Source organism: Pimephales promelas, chromosome 21 (assembly GCF_988280905.1).
Source record: "Pimephales promelas chromosome 21, fPimPro1.hap1.1, whole genome shotgun sequence".
Classification (NCBI taxonomy): Eukaryota; Metazoa; Chordata; class Actinopteri; order Cypriniformes; family Leuciscidae; genus Pimephales; species Pimephales promelas.
In genome coordinates, this window is record NC_142789.1 from 16088220 (window position 1) to 16102591 (window position 14372).

Here is a 14372-nt window from a genome sequence, read left to right on the forward strand (position 1 = left end):
ATTAATATGAACTCAACCAGGTAGCCACTGATAATTATAATGAATAATAATATGATGATTCTAATATTATCTAATATTATTGGGAGGGTTTAACAGTCCACAATCATAGTGTAGCGGACATGGCAACACTAGTTTCAGCTCGTCAGCAACCTGCACGGGTGCGCGCATTCGCTCTGTATGGCTCTTTATGTTAACGGCTTCACTGTAACATAAAATACATACCTACTGCGCTGCCATTGCTATGATTTTGGTATAAATACACTAATTTGATGAAACAAATTATAAAGGCTGTAAATTAGGCGCCCCAAAATGTTTGTTTTCCATACTTTCTGTGGAACAACTGCTTATGATTGCATTCTATAATACGTTGCCTTTATTAATGAGAGTCATTTTCAAGAAATAAGTTATATAGAAAAAACTGACTTCAAAATCAATTGAAAAAATATATATACTTTATGTAGCCTATTATAAATACATTGCGTGTCATAATGTATGCTACGTACAGAGCGAGATTAAGTTGTAAAAAAAAGTCATTCAGTAGGTTACAGGCTATGTCATTTCAGCGTGCTTGTGCCTTTAAGCGAAGCTTTATTCGCTCCAGTCCGCCTTAAAGTGCTAAGCATGTGTCTGTGAGGGCCTCCCCCTGGTTGCCCTGCAAAAGCCTGCCTGACTGAGCTCTTAAGGTGGACCGGATGAGATATGCTGTGAGTCGTATGACATTTGACTGTTTTGAGTTCAGAAAGAGTTAATTCCCACGGTCTCTCTCTTAACCCCACAGTGACCTTGTCCAATAATTTGGATAAATGTAAAACTCTCCACAAGCCATTTAATAATTTACTATTTCAGCACACCACATTTATAAATATCAAAAGATCAGTAGGCCCCTATGTGAAATCAAATATCTAGCCTAATTCTATATCCTCATTTTTGCAAAGAGCTACACATTAAACTATTTATGACAATGTTTAAAATCAAGAATTAAAGTTAACAAACACATGCCAAACACACTGTAGCCTATGTAAAAAAGGATAAAATGAGAGAAAAAAACTGCTTGGAACATTGTGACATTTTTACAACATCATAGATATTTTGTAATATACCCTGCTTTCATATGCTGTAGGCTTATATATATATGAAGAGTTCAGATGCAAAAGCCTCTAAGTGCCATTTGAAATTTTATTATAAAATGATCATTTTTATCAAGCTTGTATATTTAAGTTCAGTAATTTCACTTAAATGGCAATGACGATTACCTACTAATTGTCATTTAAGTGAAATTACTGAACTTAAATAGTCAAGCTTGATAAAAATGGTAATTTTAGAAGAAAATTTCAAATGGCATTTAGAGGCTTTTGCATCTGAACTCTTCATATATATATATATATATATATATATATATATATATATATATATATATATATACACTGTATATGAAAGCATCACTCAAGCTCATCTGTTCAAGCTGCCCCAATATATTTATGCCTTAAAATTATGAAAAGACCTCAAGCCAATAACTTATACCAACATGGATGTATATGAATGCATTATATATATATATATATATATATATATATATATATATATATATAGTGTGTGTGTGTGTGTGTGTGTTTTTATATTTGCATACAATTTGCGTAGAACCTCCTTCACCTACAAAAGAATAATAGCATTATTGGTTTTACTTCAATATCATTTTTGCCATTCAGTAGCTATATCTAAAATAATGTATATCAATTAAAAACTATTTGTACTTTGAACATTTTAAGAAGGTAAAATACCTCTTCTCTGAGTAGATTTGTGTGTGAGTGTGTTTGGCATTCAAAGAAGATCTGGTTAAAGCCATGTTTTCTCTAACACATTAAGCCTCACATGGCAGGTTAGCATCAAAAACCAAGTAAGTGATGGGTATTAGTCTAACATGGTCGAACTGGCAAAGGGGAACCGTCACTAGTGATTTAAATAAATAAAACAATAAAAATTAGATGTGACAGAATAATATTTCATGGTAAATACATTATGCCAGCTGTGTGATGGTATTTTTTTAAATGTATTTTGTGTGTTTGTTTGCTTTCAGTATGCTTAGGAACAGACTGGTTTAGTGAACTAATTGTCTTACTGAAATCCCTTACATTGAAGAGATTACCTTTACACATCTGTGATACCAGAAAAGAACAGAGACACAACATTGAAAGAGATTTTTTCCTGAATTTTTTAAAGACTACAGATGGTCTTGAATTGATATCATTTCATTTAAATGTTACACTGACATTTCAAAGCTCCTGAGGTTTGTAGCTTTTGTTGTTAGGATTGGGGATCAGAACCCTGTTCAGCAGGACATCAACCAGATGGCAGCAAGATTACAGTGAAACGTCAGGTAGCACCATAAGCATCAGCACACAGATGCAGCAGTTTTAAGACAACATTCAATGACGACAGCACCAGTAATACCTCAAAGTGATCTGGGAAACACTAAAAAGAACCGTGATATTCACTTTACGGCTGACCTCGGGAACTACAGGTAAGTGTCCAAAGGCTTCTGTGAGATGTATTTGGAGTTTCTGTTTTAATTCTAACAAATCGTTGTAGTCAATTTTGCATACAAGGTAGTCCAGCAACAGTAAGCTGGAAAGGTAGACATTTACACAAATATTTAAGCAAATATTTACTGTCTCAAAACAATAGGAATAAATAAATATTAATAGTTGAATCTAGTTTTTGATGATGTTACCTTTTCTATTTTGTTATTTTGCTGTTTGTTGCTCTTGAGTCATCATTGTAGTTATATTTTATATTTTAAATATATTAACGATATAGGATGCCACTATATTTTTAAAGGTAATATGTCAATTTCAGTAACAGCCTTCACACCTAAAGCTATTTAATTTTAGTAAACCTTTTAAATTATTGCAGGTCATATATGTTCACTAAAGAATGCTGTTCACTCAAGAATGCTATAAAGTTGTTTTTGCAAATTTTGTATGCTATAAACAAACCGAAAGATATAGTAAAATAAAGTTATTGACATACATTGTAAAATTTAATATAAATTGACAAATGGCACATTACAGAAGCTGTAAGAAGCACCAGTTTAGTAAAAATAAAAAAGAAAGAATTAAAAAGTGATAGCCAAATATGATTGTAACTGACTGCATAGTCTTAGGTTGTGACCTAATTTAGGTTGTGACCTAATTTAGGTTGTGACCTAATTTAGGACCAAACTTTCAACCTTTTTTCATAACCCGTATAATTACATCCTATATTAATATATTGTACATTTATCTAGATTTGATTTGGGGAATGTTATTCACGTTCACTTTGAAAAGCATATAGCTTCTAAAAGTGGGCTATTTTTAATTATTGTATCCTGTTGTTCACCGTTTTTGCTCGACAGCCTTTGGAAATGGCTTGGCTCCTCACTCTGATTTTTGGACTGCCTCTTCTCCAGAAACCTGTCACTTCCCTTGGCACTAACTCAACACAACCCTTAAACCATAACAACCTGAGTATTCAGGCAATTGATCGCTCTCCAAAAACTGTACCCGCAACACATCACTCAAACTGGAATGAGGAAAGAGTTGACAATACGTTGTCCAAAGACTTGCTTTTACCTCTTTGGCCCAACTTTAGCGTAAACGATGGCTCTGGGGAAGGAAGTGGACTTCAGCAGAGCCTTGAGGTTATGATGCCCTCTAGTGGTCCACTGAAGATGGACATGTTCGTTTCAGACGGAGTCGAGAAACAAGATTTTGAGGTAGAAGAGTTAGGTGCTCTACATTCCCCTCCAATTCCACAAAAACTAACCCAGTATATTGATGATGATGGTGAAGATGTCATTTTAGCAAACAATAGCAGTGCACCCGCGGAAGCCACGTCCACCGTGGTTGTTCAGTTGACTACAAACACCCACATAAATAAACAAAGACATTATGAACAGAATGACAGAATGAACAAAGACCAGCCTTTGTTGACAACCATCAAACCATTTACAGAGAAAAACACTACTGAAAACTTTCCAGTCAATATGGATTTAGAGACATTTAATACAAATGCAGAGGTAAACAACGAAGAAAACTGGAAGACTTCTCAAGAAACAAAGTATAATGTTTTCAGACAGATTTTAAGTTCCATCACAAAGCCTGAAACATCAGGGCACAATGGCACGCTTATGACGCAGTCTGGCTCAACCCAAGGGTCATTTGAGAATCTCATGGTGGGAGAGGAACGTCATGTCACCAGCCATCTGCCAGCAGCCACACCTCCATTAAAGACTGGTGAGTGTTTTTTTGAAAAACCACTGTCAGTTCTGAATAAATAAAAAAGAGCAATGTAAGCAAACCAAGGAAAGAAACAGTGATTATTTGTATGAATTTTAGGTATGGAGAGTCATGAAGGGACTACCTCTGATTTATCTGTGGGGTCATCTTCCACAACTACATCTGTTTTGCAAGCAAAAAACAGAGCCACAAACTCAAAAAACAAAGGTAGTCATAAATATTGCCATTTCCACTAAAACAGTTGACAACTTTTACACTCTTTTATAAGAGAAAAATAACTTGTTGAGTGTTCTAACTAAAATGTTCTCCACTTTCATTATAGATTACGAAAATCCAGAATGGTTTGGACGTATTTTTGGACCATTAACAGCGAGTGATCTATCTAGTGTCATAGGTACATGCATACTAGGCCCATGCGTGGTCTCCACCGGTGGCAATGTGACCCGGCTACAGTGGGAGGATTTGAAACGGACACTAACCTTTGCTTGGGAGGTCCATGTGTTTGGCTCAGCGGCACTGTTTCTGTTGGTGGTGGTTGCTGCAATTTTTGGAGTGATCGTTGGGACTAATATGGTCAACCCCTTTTGCAAGACATTCACTCTTGCGAACATTCTGCTTCTGCTAACAGGTCTGCTTCGATTTGTACAGCTCATAATTGACCCGTATGGTACCAGAAACATTCTGCCTCGCCCTGCCCTCACTGCTTTGTATAATTTACCAATTCCCTTACTGCTCTGGGCCCATGTCACCTTGGCACTTTTTGCTCTGAGGGAAGAAACATCACCTCAACGGCTTTCAGTGACTGGGGGACTGGCAGCACTGCACTGTATCTCCCTCCTGGTGGCTGACCTTCTATCCAAAACTTTGTTGCCAGCACTGCCATTAATGTTGCAGTCATTTACTATTTGCTGGGGATTACTGATGTGTTTAGGAATCTTGTTCCAGTGTCTAAAGCACCTCTGCATCTCCCACAGGTCCGCTCTAACAAGGTGGAGTGCTCCGAAAAGCTTAGAAAACAGTGTCAGGCGCGTACTGTTGCTGTGCTCCCTCCTTGGGATGTTTTCCTGCACTCTGCAAATCTATAGTGTCCTCTGGCTTTATGGGTTACTTGGTGACTGGCGGAGATTTGGGTGGGGCTGGTGGTTCGGGCAACTCTCGGCAAGACTGCTTGAGCTGGCCTGGAGTTTCTCTCTTCTACTACTGGGATCTAGGGTGTTCTGGAGACCACAAGGAAGTAAGCAGACAGCTAAGAGTGGGGGGAACAGGCTGTTGGACAGGTTACAAATGGGCCATTGGTGGAGACGGGATAAGAACTGGGCTGAACTGTTGCCAAATAACTGGAAAGGTCACAGGCAGTCCCGTACAAATGTCAGCCAGTCGGTGATCCGAAACCATGTAACTCCAGCGACCTCAATCTTGACAGTGCATGATAATGTGGGAGTTATTGGTGGAGGTGTCCTGTATAACGACAGTTACGACCACCATGCCTCTCCTCTGTCGACTAGCGTTGTGGAATGGCAAGAACATGAGTGCATTCTCTCACTTATTGAGTTTGACCTTCATCCCCCTTCACCCATCAACCTCCATCATAGCATTGACAACGCCCTCCATCATGCCCACTTGCTTGGTGTAGGTAACCTTTTCTCCCCTTCTTCACCTTCCTGGACCCAAAATGAGGGGTCAGGTGGACCACTCTTCGAAAATATTGTGTCACCGACTACCACAGCTAGCAAAGCCTATAGGTGGGCTTTGGATACTAGCTCGAGTTCTAACTCCCCTGAGCATCTTGGGACTGCAATACAACATACTGAAGTGTCTGTGATTGAGCCCCTGGCTTCCTTGACTCCAGAGACCATTAGGAAAGTGTGGGAGAGAGATACAATCATCCCAAGAGTCACTGTGGAAAATGACTGCATCATTATAGCGAGTGGAGATGACTTCTCTAGTCTTTGAACTACTAAGAAGTTTAGTACTTTAGCACTTTCCACATGCAAAATAGCACATTTATATATTTTTAAATAAACAATGGAAACAATAATAAGTAATGTTATTCTTATATTCTCATTGACTGGAGTTTAATGGATAAAATACATAAAATAATTAGTCATTTTTGGAAACTTTCTCTCTGTTTGTCTGTGTATGAATATGCTGCCTTCAAGGGCCTTGCCCCTAAGTGTTTTGTGCTAGTTGTTCAAGGCAAAATTGTATTGAATCACCCCGAGATAATCAACTTTTCAGATTTCCAAATCTTGATAATCATTTCTCGAAATGCAGAACATTTCACAATACTTGATGCTAGCTATGTAAAGAACAACATGTATTTCTGTCACTGTTGTTAACTGCCACCACACAGAATATGATGTGAGTCAGCTCTCCACAGGCTTGAACCTGTAGTCTCAGAAAATATTTTTTAATTAACTTTATCGACAAAATCCCAGAAAATATCGAGATATAATTTTTTTTTTCAACATTGGGATCAGATGGACCCCTCTGTGATAATGTTGTGTGACCCATCCCCCCAGCTAACAAAGATACTGGCTCGAGTACTAACTCCCCCAAGAGAACTTAATGTAGCATGCGCAAGTGACGATACTCTGTCAACCAATCACCGTTCGGCAGTGAGTCTAGCTCCACCTTTTAGTACCGTACCACTGTGCTAGGTACCCCAACGGAAGGGTACCCAAAAAGTGGTACGGTACGGTTCGTTTTTTTGGTACCATTCACAACTTTTGACAGTGGAAATGCAAATAATTGCATACCGTATACCGAACTGTACTGTACCTTACCACTCAGTGGAAACGAGCCAAAAGAGCACATTCATGGTAGCCTGGATTGCAGTCCGAACCCCGCCCACAACATTTTTTGGTCGGGAAGTTCGGTCTGGACTCGATCCATTGAGGAGTAATTATGATCAGGCAAAAAATGTTTGCGCCAATCAAATTGCCAGGGTGGGCTTTATATGATGATGGACAGGTGATCTGCAGGGACGTAATCATCACGTTATCAAAGAGCGCTTAACTGGTTTCCCTCAAAGATGACTGCAGCTGGAGAATTGAGGTGTATAGATTCCGCTGTCATGTCTGTTGTGAAATAAATCGACAGCGCATTCAATTTAATAGACGAACAGAAAACTGCAATCAAGGCATTTGTCGATCAGAAAGATATTTTTGCCGTCCTTCCTACATAATTCGGGAAAAGTGTAACTTATCAGCTGGCTCCGATGGTCGCTAAGAAGATGGGATGTAATGAAAAGCCTGTGGTCGTTGTGGTTTCTCCTTTGGTCGCACTCATGGAGGACCAAGAAAAAAAAGCAACACTCGTTATTTAACTTCTAAAATAAGTAAGTTCTGTAGTTGACAACTGTATGCAAAGTAGTTGACTTACTGCGTTGCTCTGATTGGTTGTAGGTCTACCGACTATCCAATTGAGTGCAGAGTTTTTTTTTCCTGGTTCGGTTAAGACACGCCTCATAATCAAAGCCCTACGGAGCGGTTTCAGACTCATATTCTGACAAGAATATGAGTATGACGAAGTCAGGCTACATTCATGGCATTTCAGAGATACCAAATGTTTGGAAGTTTCACCATGACAGAAATGCCCCATATAGTCTTTAAAAATGACTTATTCATTTATACATTTCAAAATCAAATCAAATCAAATCAAACAACTAAATCAACTTCTCAGGAAAATGTTATGGGGTTTCTAATCAGAATTTTGTTACAAATCAGGGCATTGATTTCATACATGTCCTCTGTAGTTTGTATGTTTATCAGGGATTCTGGGAGACACAGCAAGTAAATAGGGAAAGAAATTATTGATCAATATTCCTATGATATATAAGATATTATTATGAAAATGTTGTTTATTTATTTCCATGATAAAATCTAACAATAATAGCTCTTTTATCACATGTTGCCCTAATATGCAAATTAGAAACAGTGTATAGATACACTGAATGGAACTACGGTATATTTATGGCCATTTTACCCATCTATTGAATAAAGTAAAATTGTGTATGAATTATGAATTTTATGCAAAGATTGATTAAAAAGATTCTGAAACCTAAAAATTGATTAAATGAAAGAAAAAAAACCAACAACATTGTTTTTTTGCCTATGCGTGTAATTTTATTTGTTAAACAACTGAGTCCTGTCCACTATAGTGGACATAGCATAACATTTTAATATCACACAAACTTATTTTTTGAAAAAATTATAGATTAAAAAATATTATTTCTGGGTTTTAGGAGGTTATATATCTTCAGCTGAATGTATTATCAGATCAACAGAGAACACATTATAGTTTTGATGTTAATATATTAATAGAAATATAAATGTGTGTATATATTACATGATACTAATGTTTGACAAGTTTTAAAGTTTTAATATTTTTGTTCCCTTCTACTGGGATCAGGATAATCCTGATTTTTTAAAAGCTATCCCAATCTTACTAAAACAAAATTAACAGCATACTCACGATTTGATCCAAATCAAAACCAAGATTGGATTTTGAGATCTTATCTGATTTCAGATCCCCCTTTTTTCTTTTGAACAACCCATTTTCAAGATTTGAACCAATACAATAACCAAAATAGGATCAGGTTACTTTTGAATAACAGTGTGCAGGGAACATTAGAAAAGTGTAGGAGTGAGATACAGCCATCCCAAGGGTCACTGAGATTACTGCATAAGCATAGCAAGTGGAGGTGAAGTCAATCTTTTAGTTTAGCACTTTCCAAATGCAAAATAGCATATTCATATGTTTTGAAATGGAAACAATGAACTATAGAATTGTACAGTGTGATTCTACTATAGTATTGTATAGTGTGAAACTATAGTATTGTATAATGTGATTTTTGTATTATTTTTGATTTATTTTAAAATGTATACTATTTAACCAAAGTGTAATGGATTGAATCTTTTTTCACTGAATCAGCTCTCTCTGGTTGACAGACACATGACTAAAATGTGAATGTTATTTTTTATCATACAATAAAATTCGTATTGTTGCCAATGTAATATGAAACCTCATGATATGCATGAATGGTTTTTATTTATTTACAGTGAAGAAAATAAGTATTTGAACACCCAGCTATTTTGCTAAGTTCTCCCAGTTAGAAATCATGGAGAGGTCTGAAATTGTCATCGTATGTGCATGTCCACTGTGAGAGACATAATCTAAAACAAAAAATCCGCAAAACCCAATACATGATTTTTTCAAGATTTGAACCAATACAATAACCGAAATCAGGAACAACTGGGCGCGGGGAACATTAGAAAAGTGTGGGAGAACGATACGGCCATCCCAAGGGTCACTGAGAGATTACTGAACAAGCATTGCGAGTGGAGGTGACGTCAGTCGTTTAGTTTAGCACTTTCAACATGCAAAATAGCAGATTTATATTTTTTTAAATAGGAAATGGACACAATAATCTATACTATTTAACTACAGTGGAATGGATAAAATACATTAATGAGCAATTTTTGTTTGACTCTGTATATATATTAACACATAAATTTGTATGCTATTTGTATCATACAATAAAACGTTTATTGTTGCCTATATACTGTGAAACCTCTGAATCCTGCATTACAATAAAGTGATTATTGTACCTTATTGAGACCTATCAACAAAGACACCAAATGTTCTGAATTTTGGCATTACTTGACTAAATTTTCATTGGCAAACAAGTATAGCAACTACTCTGCAGTATAGTTCTTTCTCAGCTTAATGAGGCACAGGTGAAAACAACAAGTTGATTAAGGAAGAGGAATAGATTTGATTGGTCAACCTGTATCAGCGAATGATTCAAAAGTGAGTACAACAAGCACATTATGTCTCAATAAGCTTGTCAAGAAGAATAAGAATAAGCTTGTCAATGTTTATAGACGAAAGTTGTATAGTAATTTTGGATATTTTTTGTGTGTGTTTTGCTTTTCTCTTTCTTTTGGTGTTTTGTTAAGTAGTACAACAAACTCACCATGCCTTGGACAAAGGGCATCTTACTTTTCACAATGTCTGTGACTATGTTGACTTTAATGGCTAGTCCTGCATCCTTTTCTGAAACTGGTGCTGCTTACAGAGCAGTCTCTGAAAACACTGTCCAATTTGGCAAACTTTTAATTGGTCCTCAAGTTGTATCTGATAAAGAAATGGAAATATCTGGGCTGAGGTCAGCAGAACCATCTGTCAAATACCAGTCAAATGAAGAAGGTGATTTGAGTTTAGTTTAAAAAGGGATCTACTTTTAAATGGGAAGTACAACTTAACTTGAATTGTTTTTAAGAGCGGTTCCACCTTGCTAAAAAGAAGCTGCGACGTCTGGGTCCCTTTGTGCAATGTGGAAATGATTCAATGACATTGCGCATTCCAGGACAAATAAGGATGCCACACTTGCTGGTTGATCGAGGCAAGTTGTTTTGGAGGTGTAGGGCTTTTTTTATTTTAAACATTACTTGAATGTTTTTTTTTATCTTTCAAACTTCTTAATCAGGAGTTGAGTCACCAGTGCCTTTGACTGAGATGCCAGACAGCTGTGGTTTCTCACTGAAGCGGGCACGCAGAGATGTTTCTCTTGATGCTTCATACCAGGCCTGTCATGTCAGACAACAGGTTAGTCTGCATGTTAAAGATGACAAGTGCACTGTAGCTCTGCTGCAAACTAATGAGAAGTGGGCCTTGCATGATTTTTATTATAATGGTTTTCTATTATTTTTTCTTCCCAAATCTCCTAACAGTGTGGGCGTTATATTTTGCCACTCTTTATAATGGGGGCTCCAGTGCAAATGTCTTGCCCTGTGAGTCCTCCCCTCCCCACAGTGTCTTGCTTCCCTTCTGAAATGATTATTTCTCTTGCTGTCAGAGCAGATAATGTTAAAGTTCAAGGCAAGTCACTTAATTCTTTGAGTTTAATCTAAGAGGTGAGTGAGCTTTTAATAAATTTCTCTTTCCTCATAGTTGATGGATCATGGCAGCCTCTGCTTCTAGCATATTCGAAATGTTCACTCACATTGGAGACAGTTGACGGTTCATTGGTTGTCACTGCGCCATTCACAGGAAGCTGTTGGGAATTTAAGGTATAAAAACAGAGTGCCTTGTTTGATTCAACTACAGTAGTCAACTTTTAAAAATTAATCAAAGTTGTCCTATAAGAACGGCTATTGTTCAAAATTCATGTATAACTTTGGAGGTTTATATCCACTTCAAAGGTTAACTACTGTACATATAGTTGGTTCATGTCTTCCTCAGGATACTGATATGCAGCTCCCTTTGATGTATGGTGACCGGGAAGTGACTCTTTCTTGCCCTTTGACACAACCAACACTGGCCCCAACAACCATTGAACCGCTCCAGGACCCAACTGACAGTCAACAAATGTTTTACCCTTTCCCAGTTGGAAGACCCTGGCGGTATCCTCCATATTCTCATGGTCGCCCGGATGTAACACCTGTACCGCCCACTGTGCCACCTACTACGACGACGACGACTACACTTCAAGACCCTGACCACCAAATGTTCCAACAAATGTATCCTATGCCAATGTTTGATCCGTATTACTTTAATTCTGGAGGTTACCCTGTAGCACCTCAACAGTCCAGGTACCTTATGTTTCATCCCTATATGTACCACTACAATAGACCACTTGAAGCAACAACTAAACCTTCCACAAACACCGCTACCCAGTTTGCAGGTTATCCTCCACTGTACCCAAAGTTTTATGGCCTTCAACCTTTAGTGCCTCCTGGTGTTAAGTACCCATTCATGCCCTAGTATCATTAGGAAAAATGATCCCCCAAATCTGTGTCTTCTGTTTGGTCATCCTCTATCCACTGGTCAAAGAATGAGTGGGATGAGTAAGTGTGGAGGTATTCCAAAGTGGCAATTGATCCCGGAAGAGATTTCAGTTACTTATGTAGTGCTTAATAAAACTCCGTGAGACACTAATAAGTGTTTTTTTTTTTTAAGGTTATGCCTAGTCTTGTCTTTCAATCTAAGACTAGGACTGTGGAACAAACTGAGTAAAATTCTATCAAAATGCTTTTTGAATTATTTACTGGTTCCTTAATTGCTGTGCCGTTCCTCCCGCAGGACCTTACTAGCAAGGTTGAGTTCTCCAAAAGCTTAATGTCATGCATGTGCTGCTGTGAGATCTAGGTGTCATATGCTTAGCTGGGACATTAATTTCACATACTACCTGTCCTAAATGAATTTGTGTCCCAAATTGTATATTGAAATATTTCAAAGATACCCAGATTGTCGACTCTTTCTTTCCACATAAAAATTGATGTGTGGCTCCATGGCATGAACAATATAAGTGTTCAACTAACTTTGTCAAACAGTGTTCAACTAACATGGTGGATGGTTAAGTAGTGAGGTTTGAGTGAATATTTATCAGCATTTAACCAAGATATTCATTCAATGTTATCCACATATTTCATCTGCAATAGCATTGTGAATATATTTGGTCATCAACTTTTAAATGCGTCATTGTACAAATTGCAAATGCATGAATTCTACACAAAAAACCCAATACTGGCAGATTAATGTGGTACATGTCTCTCAGAAATGGTAGGAAATAAAATTGAATGTGGAGGATTTTAACTCTGACAAGATGATTGACAGGGCAGTTTAAATGGTGAGTTGATGGTCCTTGGACTAGTCCTAAAATCGCCCTTTAAACCAGATTAACAGAAATCTGCTTTCTTTGTTATGGTTTTACATAGTCCAAGACTACTTTAGGCTATATTACATTTTTCAACTGCTCTCAAAACGGTTATCTTAATATTTTGTAAGTGCTTTAAACATATAGTTTTTCCTAATTTCATACAAATTACAAATCACATGTATAATTTTCTCAAAACATTGTGCAAAAAGTGGATTTCAGAATCTAATTAATGGATAAAATACATTAATGTATCATTTTTTAGAAACTCTCTCTCTCTGTTTGACGCTGTGTCCCACCACCTGACTAAAATGTGTGTTGTATCATACTGAAATTTGTATTGTTGTACTGCAACACCTATATAATAAATAAAATAATTATTGTACCTCATTGAGTCCTATCAACAAAGACACAAAATGTTCCGAATTTTGGCATTACGTGACTGAATTTTCAAGTGTATACAAGCATAAGATTCTGCAGTATGCAATGTTTATAGTCAAGAGTCTGTAGTCAATTTAAAGTGGGAAATGTGAACTACATCTTGACTTGAATTGTTTTAAGAGTGGTTCCAGCTTGCTAAAGTTAAGCTGCTGTGAGTTCAATCTAAGAGGTGAGTGAGCTTTTAATTATTATTTTTTGTTTCCTCTTAGTTGATGAATCATGGCAGCCTCTGCTTCTAGCATATTCAAAATGTTCATTCACATTGGAGACTAGTTACTGTGCCATTCACAGGAAGCTGTTGGGAAATGAAGGTAGGAATAATCAAGTACCCTTGTCTGACCCAATGTTTGCTGGATGTTCTCCTGCTCAGTCACTGTACAGATCTAGACACCATGTTAACATGACCTGAATAATAATAACAGTGTCTTTTCACTTAATTATTCAGTGTTTTATAACACTGAAAGAAAATCTAATTAATTCAGTGAGTGAATATACTGTTTTCCCCCCATGTTTTCTCTTAAAGAGCCCCTATCATAGCATTTGAAATGTTCCTATTTTTGTTTTAGGAGTTCCCAAAAACAGTTTAACGTGCATGCAAGGATAAAAAACACTTTATTTGTCTTATAATATGCATTTATGCTTACCTGATTTGCTCAATGACTCCCAAATGATTCGTTCGACGATTCATTTTCCCCAACACCTCCTTTGAGTGACGCGAATCTGCGGCGATTGGTCAAATGAGACTGTCGACAACGGAACGGCCATAACCAGGATTATAGCTTGTCAAGTGTTGAAAATTGTATATAGTGTTTGAACAAACGTGTCAGAAAAGTGCACTTTCCACACGGTCCCTTACTCACGTCTCCGTCAAGAGCGAGCTTTCCCGGCGAAACTCACATTGAAGGGCAGTGCTTCAAAATCTGAAAAGTGAAAGTACATTTCTGTACTCTGGGTCCATTACAGCTGTAAAGAAGCACAAATATTCAATTACGCGA

The 14372-nt window shown here is 37.2% G+C and overlaps 2 protein-coding genes across 2 annotated transcripts; both read left to right on the top strand.

Moving 5' to 3' along the window:
* The first annotated feature begins 3250 nt into the window (after nt 1–3250).
* LOC120480527 (uncharacterized) lies at nt 3251–6694 on the top strand. The gene is made up of 3 exons (XM_089125348.1): nt 3251–4271; nt 4374–4481; nt 4597–6694. Exons 1-3 carry the CDS (start codon nt 3401–3403, stop codon nt 6225–6227), a joined length of 2610 nt encoding a protein of 869 aa, XP_088981474.1. The 5' UTR covers nt 3251–3400; the 3' UTR covers nt 6228–6694.
* Nucleotides 6695–10082: 3388 nt separating this feature from the next.
* On the top strand, nt 10083–12311 carry LOC120480298 (uncharacterized). The gene is made up of 6 exons (XM_039673336.2): nt 10083–10487; nt 10561–10683; nt 10768–10886; nt 11012–11159; nt 11232–11350; nt 11523–12311. The coding sequence occupies exons 1-6, from the start codon at nt 10256–10258 to the stop codon at nt 12042–12044; spliced, it is 1263 nt and encodes a 420-aa protein (XP_039529270.2). The 5' UTR covers nt 10083–10255; the 3' UTR covers nt 12045–12311.
* The last annotated feature ends 2061 nt before the right edge of the window (nt 12312–14372 follow it).